Genomic DNA, 25,817 nt, shown 5'->3' on the forward strand with positions numbered 1-25,817 from the left:
CCACTTAGCTAGACAGAATTTCCAACTCACTCAGAGGTGGGGAAAGAGGCTAAGAGATTATTCTAACAGAAGTACTCCCAAATGGAAACATGAAGACAGCAGAATGGAGGACTTCAATCCTTTTCCTCCCCTGCAAAAAAAAAAAAAAAAGAATATTACAGACATGATGAATAAAGTTATCACAGAATGCTTCTCCAGCCTCCCTGCCTTGAAATGCTGGTTTTCCCACTTCCTGGCTCAGTCTCCTCACTTGGAAAACAGTTAATAATACCACTTTGCAGGGGCATTGTAATCATTGCCAATAATGTATGGAAAGTGCCTTGCATTTAGCAATTGTTTTCTCAGTCTAGGGCAAATTAAAATCACTGATTGAATACTGTTAAGCTTTCTGTTGAAACATTTCAGTAAATATGTAAGCTCTTTAAAAGAACATTATTTCCATACTATCCAAAGTGATCTATAAACTCAATGCAATCCCTATCAAAATTCCAATAGCATTTTTCACAGAAATAAAAAAAAATCCTAAAATTCATATGGAACTACAAAAAACAAACAAACAAACAAACAAACAAACAAAAAATAGCCTAAGCAATCTTGAAAAAGAAGAACAGAGCTGGAAGCATTACACTTCCTGATTTCAAACTATATTACACAACTATAGTAATCAAAACAGTATGATACTGGCATGAAAACAGATATATAAACCAATGGAACAGAATAGAGGGTCCAGAAATAAACTTAAGCATATATAGCCAACAAGGGCACCAAGAATACACAATAGGGAAAGGGTAGTCTCTTCAATAAATGATGTTGGGAAAACTGGATATCCATATTCAAAAGAAAGAATGGGAACCCTATCTTACACCATTCACAAAAATGAATTCGAAATGGATTAAAGACTTAAATATAAGACCTAGAACTTTAAAACTCCTAGAAGAAAACAGAGGGAAAGCTTCATTGCATAGGTCTTGGCAATGATTTCTTGGATACAATACCAAAAGCATAGGCAACAAAAGCAAAAATAAAAAAGTGGGACTACATTAAACTAAAATATTTTTGCACAGCAAAGAAATCAACAAAATGAAAAGGCAAAGGCAACCTAGAGAATGGAAGAAAATATTTGCAAACCATATATCTGATAGGGGTTTAATATACAAAAAAAGCAAATAACTTGATTAAAAAGTGGGTGAAGGGTTTGAATAGGCATTTTTCCAAAGCATACATACAAATGTCTAACACGTTTATGAAGAGATGCTTAGGATCACTAATCATCAGGGCACTGCAATGCATGTCACATCATACCTGTTAGAAAGGCCATTATATATATGATCCATATTAACAAGTGTTGGCAAGAAAGTTTAAAAATTGGAATCTTCGTGCGCTGTTGGTGGGAATGAAAATGGTGCAGCCAATATGATAAACAGTATTGAAGTTATTAAAAAAAATTTTAAATAGAACTACCACATAATCCAGCAATCTCACATCTGAGTACTTATCCAAAAGAATTTAAATCAGGATCTAGAAGAGATATTTGCACTCTTGTATTCATTGACTCATTATTCACAATAGTCAAGATGTGGAAACAACCTACGTGCCAATTGACCAATGAATGGAGAGAAAATACAGTACATACGCAGAATGGAATATTATTCAGCCTGTAAAAAAAAATACTGCCCTATGCTACAACATGGATGTACCTTGAGACCATAATGCTAAGTGAAATAAGCTACTCACAAAAGGACAACTACTGCATGATTCCACTTATATAAGATATCTAAGATAGTCAAATTGGCAGGAACAGAAAGCAGAATGGTGGTTGCCAGGGGCTGGTGAGAGGTGGAAATGGGTGTTGCTATTCAAAGAGTGTAAGCTTTCAGTCATACAAGATGGAAAAGTTCTAGAAATCCACTTGAACACATTGTGAATATAGTTAACAATACTGTACACTTACAAATTTGTTAAGAGAGTAAATTTCATGTTATATATTTTTACTAAATTGAAAAAAAGAACATATTTTCCTAGAGTAAGGATTCTGTAGCTAATATCTATAAGCCTCAGTCCAAACTACATATAACATTGGGTGATCATGTGAGGCCTTCTAGGGGACATAGTGCATAGCTTTCACTAGAATCTCTATAATAGAGTCCTTAATTCAGAGAGGAGCTGGAAGCACTGCTATGAGGAATATTGTATTCAAATTTCAGTTTACAAAAGGTCCATTTAAGAAAGTTTAAAAAAAATGTTCAGAGAAAGACTGATGTTTCATTCTTCTTCCTCCTCAAAAGGTAAACTGATCAATATATTTTTGATGAAGAAGACTGTGAGGATTTTTTAAAAATAAGATGGAAGTAAACAACTTGTTCTTTTTCATAGCGGTTAGACATTTATATAATTTATGAAGTGATTCCCTCGATTAGTCTAGTATCTATCTGGCATTATGCAAAGTTATTACAATATTATTGACTATATTCCCTATGCTGTACTTTATATCCTCGTGACTATTTTTTAACTACTGAATAGACATTTCTCCAAAGGAATTATACAGATGGCCAACAGACATATTGAAAAGATGCTCAAGTTCACCTATGGTCAGATAAATGCAAATTAAAACCACAATGAGATATCACCTCACACTTGTCAGAATGGCTATAATTAATAAGTCAACAAACAAGCGTTGGTGAGGTTGCGGGGAAAAGTGAACCTTCATGCACTGTTGGTGGAATTGCAAATTGGTACAGCCGCTATGGAAAACAGTATAGAAGTTCCTAGGAAAATTAGAAATAGAACTGCCTTATGACCCAGCAATTCCACTTCTGGGTATTTATCTGAAGAAATTGTAAGCAACCTGTTTTTAATTTCTCTCTCCCTATTTCTGTTGATTGGTCTTCTGCTAACCTCCTCTGTCTGCTACTTTTTAAAAAAATCCTTTGTGGTTCTACTTGACATTTCAATATTAACATAATCTAAGATTCCATCTAAATCCTCATTTTTATATCATTCTACTATCCCTGGGTGAGATTATCCACTCCAAATGGCTTCAACTATAATCCAAATGTGTATTATCATCACCACCCTTCTCTTGAACTGCAAACTCCTATTTCCACCTGCCTATTGGGCTTTCTACCTTTCTCACCACAGGCAATTTCACATTATTTAAGTGAATTCATTATCTGTTTGTTGGTCACACTGTGAGTGTGCATGCATGCATGCGTACGTGCATACACACACATACACAAATACACCCCTGGACTTTTCTCCACTGCTTTATTTTCAACTGGTTAATCTCTATCATCAAGCCTTTGTTTGCACATATACTATGTTTAGCCATTTGCCAGAAAGTAGTCACAGAATTTGCAAACTGTAGAGGAATTTAAGAAATCAAGTATCTCAATCCTTTCAATTTACAGAAAGGGAAAGTGATCTACTCAATATCACAGCAATTTAATGGCAGAACCAGCTTAGAATCCAGGCACCTCGAGTTCTACTCAGCACTCCTTTTACTACATGATCATGCTCCCACTAACTGTAACTAACAGGAATGAGATCCCTGCTAATAGCAGTGATTTTTATCAGTAAACAATCAATATTATCTAGCCATCCAATGTTCAAAATGTCTACTTATGTGCTGTTTGAACCATGGACTGGGTAATTTATGTTTTTCTGCTGTAAAAGGATAAATTGAAGATGAAAAGTATAAACTGAAGAGTGCAACAAGACATCAGCATGGAGTAAGTCTTGGAATGAAAGTAGATTGGTTAAAGGTTAGCTCAGTGTTTGCTTTCATAATAAGGTTGTGAGGATTTTTACTTTTTATTTATCAAAGTGTTTTCATATGTATTAGTTCATTTTAGTCTTCAACAGGCCTGGAAGGTAGGTAGTTCAGGGCTTATTAGCTGAAGTTTATAGATGAAGAAAATGAGACTGAAAACAGTTCAGCGATTTGTTCAAGGTCACCTGTCTAGTTAGTGACAAGGCCAAGGCTCACAAGAGTGTCTCCTGCTTCCAATCTTTTTTCCTCTAGTCTAGTCATATGTTTCTAGTAGACCTTGAGTGATGACTACATATTTTGTGAAGAAAACTTTACAGATTTCAATATTTTGAGACTGAAACTTGCTGAGTTCTTACCAAGCAACAGTCATGGAGATAGCAACTTTATCCCAAAAAGGGGGGGAAAATGCTGAGTTTCAAGATGGGACAGAGCAAATGAATGTTATGCCACTGGTTGACACACAATTAAGAATCAACAAACTGAGATGCCATTTGCTCAAATTTTCTGCTTTCCAGTGACAGAGAGGAAACGGAAGCAGAGGATGAAAACTTTGTTTGCAGAAAGGTGACTGGAAGGAAGGGTGCTGCAATATGTTCCTTGGCAAGGAAGAAGAAGCTGCATGAGAGGGCAAGGGGCTGGACAGGCAAGAGAGAGTGGAAACATCTTGTTGATTCACAACTGAGTTGTCAAAACTTTCCTTGCTAGTGTGAGGCCCTTTAAAAACTCACTATCTGTATGTGGCTCCAGAGAGGACACTTCATGGAGGGGTGGTAACCTGCTCAGGTCAAGACTGAGAAATGGACAAAAGATTTAGTTACAAAGTCATTTTGGGAGACCATTACTTTGGGTATTTGTACACTTTGGGGTGTTTTTGTTTGTTTGTTTGTTTAGTTTTGGTCTGTTCTAAAAGCCCAGCTCAGAAACTACACCCTCAAGCGTGAACAGATGGGCAGAGATGTTGTGGGCCCTGCCTGAAGCTGCTTTTTCCAAAAGGCGCAACATTGTTAATTGACCAGCTTATCAATGGATGCTCTTTCCTGTACGTTCGTTTAGGAGTGGAAACAATCCTTCTAGTTATAAAGTTCGCTGATTCCTGGCTTGGTCATCTCAATGGGGCAAGTGTAAGGCCGTGCCAGAAACTCCAGATGACTGGAACACACACAAGCACAGTGCTACCTGTAGACGCCAGCGTTGAGCCTGGGCGCGGCAGAGCCCGGGCAAGGGGCATCCTCAAAGTACTTCTTTATTTAAACTATGCTCTGGAGCAATGTTTCATAATGACCCCACACACCTAGCACATACGCACAGAGCGGCGTACACACACAGCCCCACTGTGACCACTGGCCTGCTTGCTTTACTTTCTATTCCTCTAGGCAAGGTCCACAAATTAGCAGCCTTTATAACTTCCCCAGTTCCCGGTCCTCGGGACCTTCCGATGAAAAAGGCAGTCAGAGAAACATGAACGCGCTAATCGGGAAACCAGCGTTTTAGCCCACTCCGCCGCTCAGGCCATCCACACTAACGACTTTCACCTCTCCTCGCCTCGGCTGGCTGGAGGGGCGGGGAACCCGGCAGTAAGGAGGAGGACCAAAGCGAGGGCCTGCTTGAATGAAACAATGTAACAATTGATGTGAGGCCTCGCCTCGCTCCCACTCCCCAGCGATCCTATAGGCGAGGTCCCAGTGACTGCCCCCTCCCCATTGCTCCGTTTTCTTGTCCATTAAACGCAATTCCCCCGCCTCTCCGTTCCTTTCTTTTCTTTTTTTCCCCTTCTCCTTTCCCCCCTTTCTCCCCCTTTCTCCAGCTCCGTGTCATTTCCTCCTTGCACTCGCTCGCGGCCGGAGCTTCTCCAGCCAGGGGAGTAGGCGGAGCAGGGCGGTGCGGGGTGGCGTAGCGCTGGAGGGCGATGGTGGCGGAGCTGCTGGGCGCGGAGGCAACGTAGCCCCGCGGAAAAGGAGCCCCGTGGCGCCTGAGCCGGGCAGAGGATGGAGAACCGGCCTGGGTCCTTCCAGTACGTCCCGGTGCAGCTGCAAGGGGGCGCGCCTTGGGGCTTCACCCTTAAGGGGGGTCTGGAACACTGCGAACCGCTCACGGTGTCAAAGGTAAGAACTGGCGGCTCTGTCCCAGCGGTGCCCAACTTTGAATGGGCAGACGGGTGTACAGGCTGCCGCGAGACTGGGCCCTCAGACTAACTTTGAAATTTGGCCCGGATTGGGGGTGAAAGTCCTCCTGTGGCGCATTAGCAGCACGGAGGAGGGTCTTGCCACCAGCCCAGGTCAGGCACCCCTTAAGAGTGGCGGAAGCACGGCGGAAGCACAGCTGGCCCAGCGCGCACATTTGGGCGGCTATGGGGCAGCTTTTGCTCCCCCACGTCGGGCTGCTCCCCTCAGTTTTACTGGAGGAAGTGGTGGCTGGTGGGGGTTTCTCTTTAGAAGTTCCCGCGCTCCTGAGGGACTGTGAGGGATTTAAGGGACAGGCAAGGAAGCTTGGCAGCTTTCTCAGCAGCGCTGGCCTTCTGTCGACCGGCGGGCGGTCCCATCGGGGCAGGTTGCAGGGAGAGGGTCTGGTGTGGGAACGTAGATGAGGCATTGGTGGCTTTCGTCAGCCTCACTTCCCACGGCCGGATGAGCGCACATCCATTCAGCTGGCGGGGCGTTGCTGCTGTCGCTTCAGCTTGGCCTTCCCCTCCCTCCTAAGTCCTGTCCCAGCGCCGGCGAGATTTCCTGCACGTTGAGAAGTGTGGAAGAAACTTTTGCGCCATGTAGCGCAGCTGTGCTGGAGCTGCCCCGCCGCCGCCGCCGCCGCCGCCGCCGCCGCCGCCAGGGTTTGTTTGTTTTAGGAGGCTGTGATCTGCTGGAAGCCAAGTTACAGCCGAGGACCTGGGAGTGGATCTCTCCCAAGTGCTTCACAACCTCCCAAGCGAGCCATTCTTTGTAGGGGTGAGGATGGGGGCCGCTGGGGCTGTTATTGGGAAGAGAAATTTGTAGGACAACTCACCTTGAGGCGACAGATTGCCAAGTAAACGAACTTCACGTACTTTGTCCCATTTTTTTTTCTCTTAGATGATCAACTCTGAAAAGCCCTTCTAACCCGTTCAAATTGCTGTTGAGGTTGTAGATGTGGGTTTGGGCTGGAGATAGAAAGAAGTGGCTTCTCACCAGGGAACCACTATTACTATTTTTTGGCTTTTTAATGTGGGTCACATGTCAGCAGAGAGTAGTAATGTTTCTCGCCACCCCCCCATCCCCCCCGCCCCGCAACCTGTGTTGCTTTCCACCTTGCATTGCAGCTGTTGGTTAACTTGTAGTGTAGGGTCCTTCCGGCCTTGGGGCTCACACTCTTGGCAGCTCTGGGGTGTTGCCATGGGGTGTACCAATCAGTTGAGCAGTCTAAAGAATGCTGAGGCAAAATTTTGAAGAGCTGTGATGGAAACCTGGGATCTTTAGCCTCCCCAAACACCAATCACCAGCCCAGATCTTCATCCAGCAGCCCCTTCCCCCATACTAGTCATGTATTTCTACCAGCCTGAGATGCCTTGGTCACCTACTGTCACACCCTCTCTTAAGGCACCCACCCTCCAGTATTCTCTGAAGGAAGTAAACTTTCTTTTAAAATCAAAAACAGTCTCATACAACCTCTTTAGAGAGGAGGATCCTGGTCTTCAGAATTTCTTCTAATCAAACTCCTCTTCTTCATTTTTCCACCAAGGTCACAACTGGCTATGCAGCCCTCCGTGGTCTGGCAGTTCCTCCCTTTCTTTTTCTTTTTACACACCCACAGAATTTCCACCGTTTGCCTAAATAACCTGCCTTGGAGAGGTCATTTTTCACCTCTGCCCAAGGCTGACCCATCCTGAGAGCCACCATACAGAGTGCTTGCTGTGATGGTGCTGGATTGTTTTGAAAGCCGGTAATAGCATAGCAGGAGGTGTTACTAAGTATGGGGCAGCCAGCAATTTGTGGTCTGGCTGGGGGATTATTTGAGGGTAGATGAGGGTTTCCTTGGCCAAGCTGCTGAGGAAGTGACTCGTGTGTTGAGAGCCAGGGTGCCTTTTAATGATTCCCTTTCCACTGAATGTGCAGTTGACCCCTATTATATGAAGACTCATTATTACACACATTTGGAGATGCAGGGGGTAAAATCATTTCCCCCGTCCTTCCCAAATAACCTGGCTCCTTACAGTAAAAGCCAGCTATATTTAACATGGTTAGCCCCAACATTATATAAAGGGGCCATAGTTTTTTTGTTTGTTTGTTTTATTTTTTTAAGTGAAGTGGTTGCCTGTTTGTTGTTGTTGTTGTTGTTTGATTTTTTCTTGCCAGGACACTCTGTGGCACATTTCATTAATTCCTCTTTTCATTTTTCTACCTCAGTTTTGTTTCCCCTCATGCTTCAGAACAATACAACTTTCTTCTTGAAAATAGCCTCAGTCTGTACACACTGGTGGGGATAGGATGGAAGGATATAGAAAGAGAATTGCATTGGCAGATCTAAAAATTGGGTTCTAATCCTTGCTCTGCTACTCACTAGCTCTGGGATCCTGCATACATCACTTGCTTTCCCTGGGCTTAGGTGTCCACATGTCTACAATGAGGTTTAAGTGGGTGGCTTTAAATAAGACTCTGATGGTCTAGTAGCCAATCCTTTATGCTTGCTCTGGTCCTTTTCTCCTCAGAAGGGTTGCAGACTGAGGAAGATGATGCTTTGTTCCATTTGCATACATGGTTCCTGTTTATAGTGTGTTTCCACATCTCTTATTTCATTAGCTTCTTACAGCCACCCTGGGAGGCAGTCAAGAAAGTTTGTGGAGAAACTGATGGAAAACTGAGGCTCTGATACATCAAGTAGCTTGCCTAAGTCTGTCATATGGTAAGTCAGTAGTAGGCTCCAAGTCTATCACATTTTCTGCTACTTGGAGAGTATCTTGATTCTTCTGGTAGTACTGCAGTTTGTGAAGGGGCATGGTCAATGACATTCAGGGATGTATCCAGTCTTGGCAGCCTTCACCACAGTGACCCTTTCTATGCCACTGTATAGTTCCATAGTAGGTGAGGACTGGGTTGCAGATACTTCCTAATGGAGTCTGGGCTCAGGGAGTAGGAGAAGACTATTTTGGTGACTCCAAATCACTTGTGATAATCTCAAGTCAGGCAGAGATGGAGGAAAGATACAAGAACAATAGTGATAAATGGAGATACCTCCTTTGGTATCATGGGGAAAAAAAGCGATTCGGGTCTCAGTCATGTGGCAATTTGGGTCTCAGTCGTGTGGCAAGATAGCTTGTGGAAAGGTGGAGGTATCTTGGGATTGGACAAATTTGAGAAAAGGTGATTACTGGGAAAAGAGTGCATGGAATGTGAAAGTCTACTTCATCTTTGTCGTGGGAGAACCTTTGGACCAAGAAATGATCAGGTTGGAGAAATCATCGATTCTTACCATCTTCTGTGATTTACCTAAATGTGGGGAATTCAGCTTCCCAAATTATGGAGACTGGTATACTCTCCTCCTGACAATCAAGTGATAAAGAAAGAAGAAATGTTTTTAAAAAGCTACTGTTGATTATCCCAAGTGTTAATGATGGTTTATAATTTCCCCACATATTGTTGTGTTCCCAAAGAAGCATGACGCACAAAGGAATTGGGCCCATGACCTTGGTGTTACTAATTCCTTTGGTTAGTTTCTTTTACTACCTCATTGACCCAGGGAGGCTGTCAGGGTGAAGTGGAGATTCTCTTCTAATTAACTTTGTCTGTTTTGCTATTTAGCAGTACCCTTTTACAGTGAAGTTGGTTATGAAGTTGGCTCCCTGTGCTGGAAAAGATTCTGTTTGGGAATGGGTGACCTTTCCAAGGTTCTGGTATTACTAATTCTGCATCGCAAAGGTTTAAGAGATTCACATTGTGTCCTTCTGAGAGAGGGGTGGGGGGGGAGAGTGAGCGAGAGTGAGCGTGATGCCAAGCTATAGTGTAAGGATCCTATACCCATTTTGTTATTGGAAATGTGCCCTGAGGTTGGCTGAGGGTAGAGAAAAGAAAGAGTGGAGACAAGTGTGGAGATGTAGGAAAAGGAGTAGGAGGAAAATTGGGCAGGAGGATAAGACAGGGCGGAAGGCAGGTTCACCTTACATATTTGCCCTTTTCCTAGCCCATTTTTGGTAGCAGTCTCCATTTGGCACAGATGGAAGTGGGGACTAGTTACTGTCTTGGAACAAAGTAGGGTGGTGTAGGGGAGTAGCCTAGGGGAGAAAGAAGCTTCATCTCCTCCACTTAATGTGCACTGCTGTTGCTATATCATTTTTTCCCGCTATATCATTTTACCCTCTCTATACCCAAGTCTCTATTTACAAAATGGGGTTAGACATACCTGCCCCATGTTTATCTTCAAAGATGACATGAGAATGAATTGGAGAAACTCTAATACTGTTTGATGTCCTTAGCCTAAAAAACTGGCAGTTCATATTATTTAAGTTGTTTTTATCTCTTTTCCCATCCCAACTGTGACCTTATTTCTAGAAGAAGCATACAAAGAGGCAGTTGAGATTTCAAGAGGACATGTGTAGAGTCAGACTGAGGCTCTCTTAGGGCTGGCAGTAATTTGGTTATAAGTTTGAGTTCTTTTTGGGTGCGGAGGTCATTTTATATGAGAAATGATAGTTCCTATGAAGCATTTTTAGCTGTGTTACAAGCTAGGCCCACCCCCAGACCAGGGCTTGGCATTCACAAAGGGACCTTCATGGGATGTGCTTCTTGAGAGCTTAGTCCAGCCTGCTTACTTAATCCTTTCCTCATTTCTGCCTCTAAAATCAGCAAAGATGTCTACTGCCTCAGTTCCCTAACTGCTGTCTTCTCTCAGAAAGTAGGTGTTTAGGGACATGAGGTAGGAATTCATCCAGAGAGATACAAAAGTTGGAGGGAGGTAGAGTGAGAAAGGCAGGTGGTATGTCTGGTAACCCTTGACCGAGCTTCAGGTACGCACTACTTTTGGGCCTGCTGGGCTGTCATAATACACTTCGTAACCTCCTGATACCCACACGTGTGCTCCCTGAAGTGAAAAAGGCCATGCCTGTTAGAGAGTTTTCCCTCACTAAAACCTCAAAGACAATAATTCAATTTCAGCTAGAAGACACTTGAGCATTGTCCCTTAAAAAAGTTAAAAGTTAAAAGTTACCCTCTTGCTGCCCCCAACCTCCTTCCAGGAATGTTTTAAACAGAAAAAGGGAGACATAGACTTGAGATTTGTGTTTATGGAGTGATTATCTGGAGGGAACATCACAGTTTTTATAATTATGTTTCTTCAGAACCATGGAGTAAAAAGAGATGCTGACTCATCTGAGAAAAGTTAATGAAGAACAGTGAAGATTAAGTGAAGGGCTGCTCTCACTATCGCCCTCCACACACAGACACACCAAAAGGCAGACTCAACTCAGGGCTGCTAAACTAATGCTGTTCTCGGAGGAGACCTAGAATAAGATTCTGAGTGAGGAGGGCCTTTTGGAAGTTACTTGGTCGTAGACTTTACCAATTCGTGAGCCTCCTGTGCAGTAGCCTTGAGCTTATTCTCCTGTGATCACCAAGAAACTCCCTCCTTTATTAGCCAGTCCATTTCATTGATGGAAAGCTTTGACTATGGATGGACAGCTTTTACTTAAGTTGAGTTGCAATAATTCTCCCTCTGCCTACATTCCTTGGATCCTAGCTCTACCCTCTGGGACCACACAGAACAGGTTGCTTTCTATCTTGGGACAGCCTTTGGGAGGTCCAAAGACACAAACTATGTCTCCTTGTTTCACTTTTCTAAGCTAAAGAGCCCTAGCTCTTTAGGGCATATGGAATCTGAGATCCAGCCTTCTCTCCTGTTTCCTCCTACTACTTTGGATGAACTCCAGCCTGTCCATGTTCTTCTTGAGTTATGGAGCCCATAGCTGAACACAGTAACTGAGGAGAATCTGATCAAAGTTGAGTAGGACCATTCTTTAAAAAATACAACCGAAAACCACTTTGGCTTTTTCTGGTGTCTATGCCATATGAAGATCCTGTGTCTAGCAAAGCCTTTTAGTGGTTATCTGTGCTGCTGATAAGCCATAACTGCAAAGGCCTCCATGTAGGCATCTGGAGCAGCCACATAATAAATTTGGGAGGGACATAAATCACCTCTTAGTATTGATTTAGAATTGCCTGTATCCCAGGCCAGCCTTAGGGAAGGTGTTCTAGGGGAGATGAGAGAGGATTTAAGCCCTGACTTCAATGATCATATGTGTTTATACAAAGTTACAGAAAAGGAATTTGTATAATAGAAAAAGGAAGTGGCATTTAATGAATAGTCAGGACTTTAGAACATTGGATTTTTTATTTTACTTTATTTTTTTCTCAACTGCTGGTTTGGAATTTGTAGAAGTAATCTCTCTAAATTTAATTTTCCCCTTCTGAGAAAAATAGGCATCTCCAAGATTGAAGATACTGATCATATGTGGCATATAAGCAGCCTCCAACTTACAAAGCCCCTGTTTAGGAATTTAGACACAGCAGTTCCTGTTCCCAACCCCTGTCAGATATTTATCTCCCTGCACATTGCCACTGGCACTGAATGAAAAAACTCCTGCTGTTACTGCCATCCTTGGGTTCTGAGGTCTTTTTTCTGTACCTGGAATACCCACAAGAGTCACTCCTGCTGGAAGTCTTTCACCCACAGCCTCATCCCCCATGTCCTCATATTTGCTAGTTTGTCACTTGAGCAGAGCAAATAAATACCTTTTCTTGCTACTAAAGCCCTGATCAGGGAGTGTATTGGAGTGGACTTCATCCTCATTATTACTGAAGGATGAGAGGCCTGGAGAAGAGAGTGTCTAGGACACATTTCTCACTGACACAATGTTATTGATAGTGGCTAGGTTCAGAACAGTTTTGGAAAGGCCTATTTAATCCATGGTGTATGGCTGATAAAATTATGGAATCTAACCACTATTTATAATGTTCTATCTACAGGAAATTGTATCAAAGCTCCAAGTTGCTTATTTACAAAAAGTATTCTTAGACAACAATCCATTTATAAGTTAGGGACAAGTGCTCCAGATATCTCTGTTACACAGACCTGGATGGGTTTAGGGTCTCTACTACTATCGATGCCCAAGATACTCATACCCTTGAGTGTGTGTGCACACTCAGTGTATGCACGGTTAAATTTCTGAAATTGTACCCAAGGTTCACCTGAGTTATCTTATTGTCAGCTAGTAACCCTTTTATATTGCTTATGTTGGTACCTAGATCACTTTCAGCTTCTGTAGAACTAATATTTTGTCTCCTGGTGCTCCTCTAAAATACCTCCTTCAGACAGACGTTAATTAAGCCATGAATGAAAAAGTTATTTTTCCTAGCTAAAGTTTGTGTTTCAAGAACTAGGATGGGGTAGAGGTTTGTCTCCTTACACCCCTTTACCCCATCATGTGTAAATAGGCCAAGTGGAAAGATCATCTTAGGCATTGGTTTTGCAAGGGATGACCTGTTCTGTCTCACAACACACTGGCATGTTTACTTGGGCACAAAGCCATCCTGGTTGGTCACTGAAGTTGCGAGGATCAAGATGACTTGGTTTCTCTATGTAACTAACCCCACCCCTTTGACTTCGCCTCTACTCCCTCCTCTTACACGGGGCAGTGTGAGTCTGTGACTATGTCATGTCACAGAGTGAGCACTGCCTAGTAGCAACAAAGACACATTTTCCATGCATCCAGGCTGCCCTTCTTTCATGTCTGGTCTTTAATTCCCAGCCCCCACCAATCAGCACCAGTTACTTGAGGCCTGCATTTTGGACTGTCACATTCAAGTGCCATTGCCTCTTTGTTCATTCATTGGCTGTCCTGCCTTGTCCAAAACTCAACTTTTTATCTTCTTTGGTTACAATGGGCCCTTCTAGTCTACTGTATCAGCTTAGTCTCTCTTAGCTCAGCCATGCTTCTGGTGGGGAGCAAGAGAAGTTCATAGAGTTAAGGTTGATGAAGTTTGAAAACACTCAGCAAAGTGATAGCTGGATTAGGGGAAATTTTCTCATGCTGTGTCTCTTTCTATCCTGTTTCAGTGGAGGACAGAACCTCTGTCACATTCCTGATACTCTCTTGTCATCTTTCTGAGTAATCTTGGCATGTTATTTCACCTCTCTGTACCCTCCTGTTTCTTCTCAGACTCTCCATGGGGCAAGCTTCTGCTTTATTGAAGGGTCACTAATGGCTTCAGGGTCCTTGCTTGGTCTAGGCTGTGGAAGTATGTAGGTTGACCGACAGCAGGCAGTTCTTACGGTGCTTTGCTTTTCTCCACACTACTACTTCCTATCTTTCCAGAAGTGGCTGTTTACTGATATGTTCTCAGGGATGGCATGCAACATGGTCTGTTAACTTTCATTCGTCTTTTAATGTTACATCTGTGAGGAATGGGAGGTGGGACTAATTTGACAGGATCAAGGGTTAAGCCCAGTGATGGACAGACCCTTTATGGTGTCTTTTGGCCCCCACTCTAATGCCACTCTGCAGATTCCCAGCTGTATGGTCGTCTCTCTTCCTAAGCCTCTGGCAGGGAACTTTTGAATGGTTCTCCTGTACTGCCTTTCACGGTCCATCAGAAATTGATTTTTCTTTTGGAGGAGGGGGTTGGGAGAGAGATGAGGTAGAGCTGGAAGTAAATCTGGTTCAACTAGTTATTCTAGAAATAGGTTAGAGTCTCATGGCTGTAGCCCCAGCTTTGCTTATGAGAAGAAGACATGCTAAACCCTTGTCTTTGTTGGGCTGCCTCCCTGTTTTCCATTTCTTTGTGTTTGATGTAAGTAAAAACTCCTGTGAAAACTTCTGGAAGTAGGCAACTTTTGATGGCATCTTATGTAACTGAGATAATGAGTGATGACATCTTGGAGTCTCAGGGGTGAGTAAGTATCAGGTCTTGACTCTCATGTTCTTTGGAGGACTTAACTAAGAGTTTGGAGCTCTGTGTTAAGTTAAATTTGCAATCAGAGAGTATCAAGAAAACAGGCTGAAAAGTAGACCAGGCAAGGACCTGATATTCCACTTCTATGGATGTGCCTTGCTGGGCGGGTGCAATGTAGTTTGATTGGATCTCAGCAACCTCTTGAACCCAAAGTGTGGTTAAGACCAAGATATGGTGGGATAGAAGAGGATTAGATCTGCTATGTGGAAAATACTGCTGCTCCTAGGTGTTTTATATATATCCTCGTTTAATTTTTACAGTAACTCTTGGATGTAGATAATGATGTCTCTATTGTACAAATGAGAGGACTGAGGCTCAAGAAAAGTTAATTAACGGACTCTAAGTTACACAGTAAGTGGAAGAAGTGACATTCAAATGTACTTCTGTCTGACTCCAAATCACAGGCTCTTTCTGTAATATCATGTTTTCATAGGTGAAGGGAAGAAAGAGAGAGAAAAAGAACTGGATAAGAATATGGGAGGAGGAAATGAGATAGAGAAACGAGAGAACAATGAGAGGTGGGAAAGGAGGGAGGGAGATTGGTATTGAGAATTGTAATTTAGTGCAAAAACTGGTAATATTACCAACATATCCCTCAGGTGTCAAGGTCAAAGGAAAAGTTTTGATTTGTTTTATATCTCAAATCATGGTAAGGGTTATTAACTTGGATTCAGAAGGCCTGAAGTTTGGTCTTCGCTTTGCCAATCATTATTTATGTATCATTGGGCAAGTCATTTCCTTCTCTGTGTCTGAATTTCTTTATTTGCAAAATAAAAGTAATAAAACTTGTACGTGCTTTTTTTCTGGTAGGGAGGGAGATTTTTATCCTTTATCTCATATAAATACTCGATGTGTATGTGATTTAAGAAAGAAAAAGCATGCTACAGGTGTCTCTTATTAAACAGCAATTCTCTTAAGAGAATTTTGAACTTAAAATATGAAGTTTCTGAAGTTACTAGTCACTGAGAGTTGTATGAAATAGCAGGACACCTTTAATCTGAAGTCTGCTGCTGCCACAAGTTAGAAGACCAGACATGATTTCTGGCTAATGTCTAAACAGCCTGTAATTTGAAAGGCTATACTAAACCTTGTTTGGCTCCTACCTAAGAGCTTTCAATTAAACTTCTGATCAACCAATCAGTTAACATGCCAGTCAACACATATTCGTGGAGCAGTTTGTAAAGTGCCTAACTCTAGAGATTTCAAGAGATAGCCACCATAGAAGACCTGTTCCCTGGAAGTGACAGTTTTGTTGAAGACAGGCACTACTGCAAGCCCAGGAAACAAAAACCTTGAAGTTCTGAAACTATGGGGTAGGATCTAAGAACAACATTTATTCAGTGAAAAGAAATGTCATTATAGGCTGATATGGTTGGGTGGCTTTTTGTAAAAAGAAAGAACTAAAGCTAGGCCTGAGGGTTCTATAGGATATAGGTAGGCTGGGGAGGAAGAAAGACATTCATTCCAGTTAATGCAAGTGCTTCATGTCCTAAAGTCAAAGACAGGAGACTGAGGCCAGTTAGTTCACCCCACAGTGAACTAGCAGTATGAGCTCCCTGAGGGCAGGGGATATGTTATTTTTTCATTATTCATTAATTCATGCACTAACTTATTAAGTGTCTGTTCTAGGAGCTGAGCTATTCTTCCTATGGCCTATGACACCAACACAGAGCTCCATAAACTATGCTTGTATTTGTTTTCTAACAAATGCTGTCATAGTGAATATCCTGGACCAGGCACTAGTTTTCCATTTTAACACACATTAACTTATTTTAAGGCTATTTAACAGATGAGAAAAATTGAGGTATAGAGAGGTTAAGTAAATTGCCCAGTGTCATACTGCATGTGTGGCTGGGTAAATGAATCAATGAATCTCTGCTGGATTCTTACAAAGTAGTGAGATACAAAGGTGAATGGCTTTGAGTCAGTTATTTTGATGAACCCAGAAAACTGGGCTATAGAATGGCTTCAGGTCGGGAGTAAGTAGCCATTTTGTTGTTTTGGAAGATTAGAGTTAATATATTAAAAATAAAGCTCCTAGCATAGTACCAGCCACATAAGTGCTTCCATGAGGAAAGACCTGAACTGAACAATAGCAGGGAACATTTTGAGGGAATCAGTCATCTTGACAATGTGCTGATGTTGTTATACATTAGCAAGTTACCAGATGTTAGTAGTAATGCACACCATTCAGACTGGGAAAAATGAAGGAGAGGTAGGAGTTAGAGGCAAAGCCAATATTTCTAATTTAAAAGGTTGTAAGTGGTGATGGAGATTGGGAGGGCTAACCAGTTGTTGTTCAGTTTTGGATTTTCTGAGACTGAGGTGTCTGTAGGACAATCAAGTTAAGAAGTCCCATAGGCAGTTCAAAAAAAGGATTTGTTTACTTAAGGCCACTGATCAGTTAAAACAAATCATTACTTTAGGAACATAATAGTTAACATAGACAATTTATTAATCTGCTGATTGTTGTGGAAATTAGGTAGTTGCCAGATAATTTCAGGCCCCAACAGACATTGGAACAGGCCTGTATGGTTATTTAATGGGCCTTTCTGGTCATAGCTTGGTCTTGCTAGCTCCTTCAATCTGCATGATACCTAGTCACCTCAAGTATTAGTGACTGAAGTTCTTTCTGACTTAGTACTTTAAAGTGATATGAAAGTCCAAAAATTAAACAAAAATAGAAGAAACTGTCAAAAGGCCAAACTTCAGACATGAAGTTTGAAATGTTAAAATGTTCCAGGCTGTGAATAAAAAAACAAACAAAAACAAACAAACAAACAAACAAAAAAAACCAGTTGATTTGCCAAGATGGATTGTTTTCTCTATGTGAAAAACACAATGTGGAGGCTTGGAAAGCAAACCTCAAACCATTGGAGTTTCAATTCTGTATTGCATGTTTGTTATTAGCAGTTTGATACTCTTTGTATAGTATAGTATTATTAATCTGTGAATATCATTGTTAATATTTACAATTGTATTGGTTCTTAAATGTGACTTTCAAAAAAGCACTGTTAAACTTGCAAGTATTATTTAATTGCCTTCAGTGGTGTCTTCACCAAACTCTCATCCTGATTTTTATATTAAAATAAGGAGGGGAAAATAGGAATTTACTTTATAAATTCATTTGTTGCAAGTTTGGGTGGAAAACATTGCTTTACTATTAAGAGACTTTTGCAAATTTGGAGTGATTACTTGACCCAAACCCCAGCTCTGATGCCCTTCATATTTACATGTAATTCTCAGAAAAGGTTACTTTGTGTGCAGAAGGGCCTGCCAATCCCTCCTACCCCCATCCTTCTTAGATTTGCTTTCTAGATTCATTACTTCATTTTTGCAGCATCACCTGCTTTTCTGCATGGTGAAAAACTAAAATTCAGAATGTTTTAAAGATGCTGCTGCTAGGGAACTTGCAATACAGACCTGAAACTCCAGTGGTTTGAGGTTTGCTTTCCAAGCCTCCACATTCACTCCCTCCCTACCTCCTTGTAGACAAAACTTACTTCTTGCTTAAAGGCTAATGGGCACATGGGTTCCTTTACCTAACTCTTCTCTCTGACAGAGTGAAATAACTTGTAATTTATATTTGAAATTGACTTGACTATCTAGCTACTGGGGGTATTTTTGTGCAATAAAACTACCCAAGTGCTCTGGCTTTTATAAGTCAGCTTGTTAACTTCTCTCTGCTGTGTGAGTCACGCCTGGTGGGAGGAAAAGTCTCTCCCCCTCTAGACATAAAGGGTTAAATAAGTAATTTTTCATATTTTCCTGTACCATTGGCTGGAGAAATGTGTAGTGTTCTGAAACTTGCCCAGACCCTGCACATACTGTATCTGCTTAAGGCAGGTTTTGGCTCTTAGCTCTTCTCAGCTGCATTAGGGTTCAGGTTACATCCCTCTCCCCTTCCAGCTACTAATAAAAGTCAAAGAATTAAGGATCAGCGAGAGTTAATTCCCACTGCTAAGACCTAGATGAGGCCCTTCCAGCTCTCATCCCTGCTTCTTGGTTGGAGCCCTATTTTAAGGCTGAGCTCTAGTCTAAGCCTGTAAGTGACAGTGATCTGGAACAGGCCCCAGAAAAGCACATGACAATCAGGTTTTGCCCTATGCTGGCAGTTCTCTGTCTCTCTCTCCCTCCCTCTCCCCCTCCCCACCCTCCCTCTCCCTCTCCTCCTGCTCCTTTCTGTTGAGATCTTAGGAGAGAACAGTGACCACAGGGAACAAACCAACTGATGCTATTAAAGAAATGGAAATGACATATCATAGTGCCTCTCTTCTAAACTTGAAGATTTGGATGAAGTTTCTACTTTGTTTTAAGCCCCTGTCCAACTTCAGTACAACATTAGGAGTCTCATGCAGAATAAGAAATGTCATTGATATCTCACCTAGCTTAAAAGAGATGTAAAGTAATGAGCTCTGAGCAAGTGAGCTCAGACAGAGGGTAGCTTTGAAGGTGGATCTTGCAGGAGGTGGGACAGGTAAGAAGAAGCCTTCTTCTGGAACACCTACACTACTGTAGTGGCCTCCTGAATGGATTCCCTCCCTTTGATCATCCCCTCCCCTCCCACTTAAGATTATTGACTGACTCTCTGCTACCTGTAGGATAGAGCCCAAACTACTTTAGCTTGGCGTATGGACTATTCTCCATCTGGCTGTAGTCTTACTTTCTAGAACTCCTTCTAGGACCTGGGTTTTCAGGCAGAATGGTTTTCTTTATGCCCCCAAACACACCTGCGAAATCTGACCTCCAAATTTCTCATTCTGAAGTTCTTTGAGTGGCTCAGCTTCACACTACATACTTGGAAGGCCTTCTCATCTCTTTTCCTCCCCATCCAGTTGCGCCTAAACTTTAAGCTCTAGCTCTAAGCCTCAAGGGCATCCATCATCTCAGTCTCTCCTGGTAGAAGTAATCTCTCCCTTTTTGGAATGCGGGAGTTCTGATTTTCCAGTAGAAATCTTTGGATTCTTTGGCTGCCTTGTGTTTGGCTTGCTGAACCAAAATCTTCTAGAGTTCAATGGCTGTCTTTACCACCCTCTGCACAGAGCACAGAATAAACTCTGCATAAAGTTTGGTTGAAGGAGTCAAGCAAAAATTTTGTACTCAGTAATTGGTCATTTCTGTCTTTCTAATTCTGAATTAGAAAGAGGATATGACTTGAAGAGCTAGATATACTATCCAAGTTTTCCAGTCTTTCTGTGACACCTAGTAAGTGGGGTGAGCCTTGAATGACACACACACACATGTAAGCTAGGGACAGAGGGAACACATAGAAGGAAACAATCGCCTGGGCAGAAGATGAGAGGGATCCCAGATACAACCTTGGATGAGACGGGAGATGGCAGAAGGGAGGATGGGAGTAGTTACCTGCTTGCCCCAGAGCAGCCTGGAATTTGGTTTGAAACAGTTGGGTTTCTTGCTTCTGCAGCTCCTGTGTGTGAACTGTGTTCTTGAGGCTTGTATGTGGGAGAGGCCTGCTGGCTGATGATTACAGCATTCCCCTTGCTGTTGGGAAGGGTTGCTGTGAGACAAACAGCAGCCGCCCATTTTGTTACTGTGTTCGGGGAGGGTATAGTGTGAGTGTTCAGCCTGACTCTAGTTTTTTTCACTGCTTCAGCTGAAAGGAGGTAGCTTTATGTGAACATATTGTGTGTGTGTGTGTGTGTGTGTGTGTGTGTGTTTTCACTTTTGCTTAAGCAGGTCTTAACGTGTTCTGTCTGACTAGCCTTAGATGTGAGTCACCGTCTGGTATTTATATCCAATGCCTTAAGTGTCCTCATTATTTGACCATGACATTCCTTTTCTCACTATTTTACTCAAAGCTGAGAATGCTGAGAAGGGTCAGAAAGAATCTTCTCTGTCTTCTTTCCTAATGGAGTCTAATCTAAGTGGTAGCTAATTGACTCTGGAGGTCAATTAGGTTATATCAGGACACTAAAGGAAACAGATTGAAACTCACAGTGGCAGTACTATGACAGTTTAAAAGACACACTGTGGGGACTTTTCTTAGTTTGTTCCTGTCCAGACTACTGCTGGAGAGTTTGCCTCACTGGAGCTAACTTTAGGAATAGGCCTCAAAAGGGATGCCAGGAACTGTTTGTCCTAATTAGAATTACATAGTAAGTTTGAAAGGAGTACAGACAATCTGAGAAAGTCTTAGAGGAAATGCTTCAGCCTTTGCAGGTATTAGTGGGAGAAGCAGAGAATGTTAGTTTGCTTCTTCTGTTCCTATTACCGTCCTTCTAAAGTTGAAATTTTTGTCTTGGAAGCATGCTCCTAGAATGTGGAAATGGTAAACCCCATCAGGGCCACTGTTATCAAAGGAAAAGAGCCTCATAGAGGAAGGACATGACTGCTAGCATGGTCATTTGGAGGCCAGGCAGCCAGTAAATCATTTGAGAATGAATTAAAAGTTCAAAGGGCAGGAGGGAATTCTTTGGCTGACCTTATAGGTGCTTGAAAAATCAAAGGGATAACTAATGTGCTTTTATTTTTTTGAGGGCTATTTCGAAGGGCCAACAGGATGGAAGTGCACAGTAGGAAATTGGCATTGCTGCTTTTGTGTGCTTGGGAGCCTTAACTCTGGGCCGGGGATGATCAAAGTTACTATTAATTAAATGCCAGTTAGGTTCTGGGAACTCCATATGTACAATCTCTGATCTTCTTATCACTACTGTAAATTAAGTGATAGTATTCCTATTTTACAGATGAAAAAAGAAAAAAAAACTGGGCTTAGAGAAGCCAGACAACATTTTCAAAGTAACAAAGTCAGTAAATAAGTGGTAGAGCTGTGATGTGAACCCAGGTCTGCCTAACCACAAATCCTATGCTTTTCCCCCTATACTTTGGAATTTTGTTGAAAAGATCCCCTTTTTTGCCTCATGATCTCTTTTTTAATACCAATATTAACTATTCCTGACCACACATTCAGTGTGCCATAGCATTGGTAAAAAGTGGGTCACACAGACCCATCATTCCCAAGCTTTCCTGGAGAATTGCTAAATATGCAAATTAGACTCTCAGGATTAAATAATATAATGTATGAGAGGTTCTTAGTAGTATTTCTATTCTAAGGTACAGAAATTGAAGCTAAGAGGATTAAGTAACTTTCCAAAATTCATTGGAACAATAAGTGGCAAGGTAGTAGTCAAAATTCAGTTTATTGGATTTTAGAGTGCCTGTTCTTCCCAGTGACCCTGTTGCCTTTCAAACTGGGATAGGGGAGAGCAATAAACAAAAAAACTCAACTTGACCCTCTTGGCCCCTACAAACTTACCCATCTCAAATGCTCTTTTTGCCATTTTGTTAAGTGTGGCGTGCTCTCCCTTCCCCCTTCCCTCCCTTCTCCTTTTCCTAATACTATTTGTTTAAATTGTTGTTTGGGGGATAGGTGATAAATGTTCATGGAACAAAATTAAAATTGTATAAATTGGCAAGTGTTTATCACTAATTTCTCTACCCAGGGGCAACCACTCTTACTAATTCCTTGTGTACCCTATAGGTTCACAATTTCCTAAACATGCTCAGTACTTTGTTCATTATCTTCTCTCCACACCTTTCTAGTCCTATCTACCTGATGAAATCCTGCCTATTCTTGAGGTCCATCACAAATTTTACTTCCTTCTGGTCCTATTCTACCCTATCTTCTATCACTCCATTCTTCCATTCCTCCCCACCTCCACAAAATTCTTGCAGATTTTGCCCCTCTCTTCTAGAGCTCACCATGTTCTTTCTATTGAGCAGTGTGAACTTGTTTTATATTCCTCATGGAGATTATTTCTTTTCATACTTTAAGTCTCTAAGAATCTTTTCTTCCTGAATTTGGTTTTGTTCTTAGGCTCTAAATTTCATTTCTGCCATTGCCCTGTAGTTCTCGAGTACCATCAGTGACAGAGACAAAAAATCAAACATTTCAAGCATTGCCGTCCATAGTATGTATTTATTAATTTTACAAATGTGATATAAAATTTATGTATTAATTATACACACACACACACACACACACACACACATATACATAGTTATAGACTGGTAGCTGAGTGAGGAACAACATAAAAATGAAGAAATTTTATCAGAGCCTTTGTCCCCAATCTGACTGTCTTAATATTTATTACTTCTCATTTCTCTTGCCCTTAACATTTATTGCTATGCTATCTACAAACTGATATAAATTTTCCTTTTTTACATTGATGGATAGATAGATGGATAGATAGATACTTCACCACTTCATCTAGAGATTGTGAATGTGTGTGTTGGGGTGGAGTAGGTGGTAGTGGTGATGGTTGGACGATTAAAGGTAGGTGATTCTTGGGGAATAGAAAGGTTCTTTGTCTTCTGTGCTTAAGAAAAAACAACTTTATTTTCCCCCACTTTATTGATGTATAGTGGTATATATTTAAAGTGTACAATGTGATGATTTGATATATGTATACTTATTTGGTGAGAACTCTTAAGAACTACTCTCTTAGCAAATTTCAAGTATACAATACAGTATTATTAACTATAGTCACCATTCTGTACATTAGATCCTCAGAACTTATTCATCTTATAACTGAAAGTTGGAAACCTTTGACCAACATCTCCCATTTCACTGACCCCCAGCTCCTGTCCACCACCATTCTACTCTTGGTTTCTATGAGTTTGGACTTTTCTATTTTTTTTTTTTTTTGATTTCACATGTAAGTATACCATACAGTATTTGTCTTTCTCTGTCTGGTTTATTTCACTTAGCATAGTGTTCTCCAGGTTCATGTTATCAATGACAGGATTTCCTTCTTTTTATGGCTGAATAATATTTTATTGTATGTGATATATATAGATATAGATATAGATATAGAGATAGAGATATATATTTATATCTGTATCTACATATCTTTTCCATTCATCATCCATAAATGGACACTTGGGTTGTTTCCATATATTGGCTATCAATAACATGGGAGTGCATATATTTCCATGAGATACTGATTTCACTTCCTTCAGATATATTCCCAGAAGTAGGATTGTCGGATCAAATGGTAGTTAAATTTTCACATTTTTGAGGAACCTTCATGCTATTTTCCGTAATGGCTATACCAATTTTCATTCCTACAAACAGTATACAAGAGTTCCCTTTTCTCAACATCCTTGCCAACATTTGTTATCTCTTGTCTTCTTGATAATAGCCATCCTAATGGATGTGAGATGATATCTCATAGTGGTTTTGATTTGCATTTCCCTGATGATTATTTGTTGAGCACCTTTTCGTGTACCTGTTGGTCATTTGTATATTCAGGTTCTTTCCTATTTTTTTTTGTCTTTATGGAAATATAATAGACAATTAGTTGCTTGTATTTACATTGTACAAATCAGTGAGTTTTCTTTTTCACTTAGAGTTGGCATACAGTAATATGCCAGTTTCATTTGTATAGCATAGTGATCAGAGATTCATATAACTCGTAAAGTGATCGCCTCACTAAATCTAGTACCCTTCTTCCCCCTTACATATTTATTACAACATTATTAACCATCTTCCGCATGCAACACTCAACATCTCCATGTCTATTCAGCAACTGCCATTTGTACATCTTAATCCTTTTGCCCTTTTTTTGCCATCCCCTAACCCCACTCTCAACTATTAGCCCTCTAAATATTCTCTGTATCTATGAGTTTATTTCCACTTTTCTTGTTGTTGTTGTTGATTTTATTCTTTAGATTCCACATGTACATGAAATCATTTTATATTTGTCTTCCTCTATCTGACCCATTTCATTCAGCGAATACCTTCTAGGTCCATCAAGGCAATATCTTTTTCCATTCCCTTTTAGTCTGTATGTGTCTTTTAATCTGAAGTGAGTCTCTTGTAGGCAGCATATGTAGGGGTCTTGTTTTCTTACCCATTCAGCCACTCTATCCTTTGGTTGGAGCACTTAAATCTTTTCCATTTGAGGTACTTGTTATTACCATTCTTTATTTCTGTTTTTAATATACATTTTTTTCTTCTTAAAGAAGTCCCTCCAGTATTTCCTGTAATACTGGCTTGCTGGTGATAAATTCCTTTAGCTTATTTTTGTCTAGGAAGCTCTTTATCTGTCTTTCAACTCTAAATGACAGCTTTGCTTGATAAAGTTTTCTTCATTGTAGATCCTGGGTTTTCATCACATCGAATATTTTGTGCCAAACCCTTCTGTCCTGCCTAGTTTCTTTTGAGAAATCAGCTGCCAGTGTTATGGGTGCTCCCTTGTAGGTAACTAACTGCTTTTCTCTTGCTGCTTTTAAGATTCTCTCTCTGTATTTAAACTTTAGCATTTTAATTATGATGTGTCTTGCTGTGGGCCTCTTTGGATTCCTGGTTTGGGAGATTCTCTGAGCTTCCTGGGATTGTAATGTCTATTTCCTTCACCAGGTTAGGGAAGTTTTCCATCATTATTTCTTTAAATATATCTTCAATTTTTTGTTCTCCCTCTTCAGGAACCCCTATGACATGGATATTTTTACCTTTAATAGTGTCTCATAGGCTCCTTAAATTATTATTACAGTCATAGCTTTTTTCTTGCCATTCTGATTGAATATCCTTGGCTTTTCCATTTTTCTATATAGATCATTCGATCCTCTTCTTTATTCACTTTGTCTATTTATTTGTTTATTCCATTTAATATACTTCTCATGTATTCTTCATTTCTGACTGATGTATTCTTCATTTCTGACTGATGTATTCTTCATTTCTTAATGTATTCTTCATTTCTGACTGATTCCCATTTATAATTTCCATTTACATTTTTATGTTTTTTATCTCTTTGTTAAAGTTCTCAGTGAATTCGTCTACACTTCCCCTAAGTTCATTGAGCATCCTTATAACCAGCGTTTTGAACTCTGCATCTGGCAGATTGCTTTACTCCATTATTTTCGGATCTCTGTTCTGTTCTCTCATATGCTTTCTGCTTCTTTATCTTCCCATTTTGGCTGCCATTCCATGTCTGTTTCTATGTACTAAGCAAAGCTCCTAAGTCTCCCGGTCTCATTAATGTGGCTTTGTGCAGTGGCACAGTGCTGAGAGGGGTTCAGCTGCAGGCCAAATTTAGCCCAAGCTTGTGCCCCTCTGGGGC

At 41.0% G+C, this 25,817-nt stretch overlaps 1 protein-coding gene across 2 annotated transcripts in view; it reads left to right on the forward strand.

Annotated features, from left to right (window-relative positions):
* Positions 1–5,482: 5,482 nt before the first annotated feature.
* SHROOM4 (shroom family member 4) overlaps positions 5,483–25,817 on the forward strand; it is a 228,839-nt gene continuing 208,504 nt past the window's right edge. Inside the window, exon 1 of one of the 2 annotated variants that reach the window (XM_011385116.2) lies at positions 5,483–5,871. In XM_011385116.2, the coding sequence (XP_011383418.1) occupies positions 5,755–5,871 (117 nt within the window). In that variant the 5' untranslated portion in view covers positions 5,483–5,754. The remainder of the gene's footprint in view (positions 5,872–25,817) is intronic. The other variant, XM_023525978.1, reaches the window with a different exon arrangement.

Source organism: Pteropus vampyrus, unplaced genomic scaffold (genome assembly GCF_000151845.1).
Source record: "Pteropus vampyrus isolate Shadow unplaced genomic scaffold, Pvam_2.0 Scaffold660, whole genome shotgun sequence".
NCBI lineage: Eukaryota > Metazoa > Chordata > Mammalia > Chiroptera > Pteropodidae > Pteropus > Pteropus vampyrus.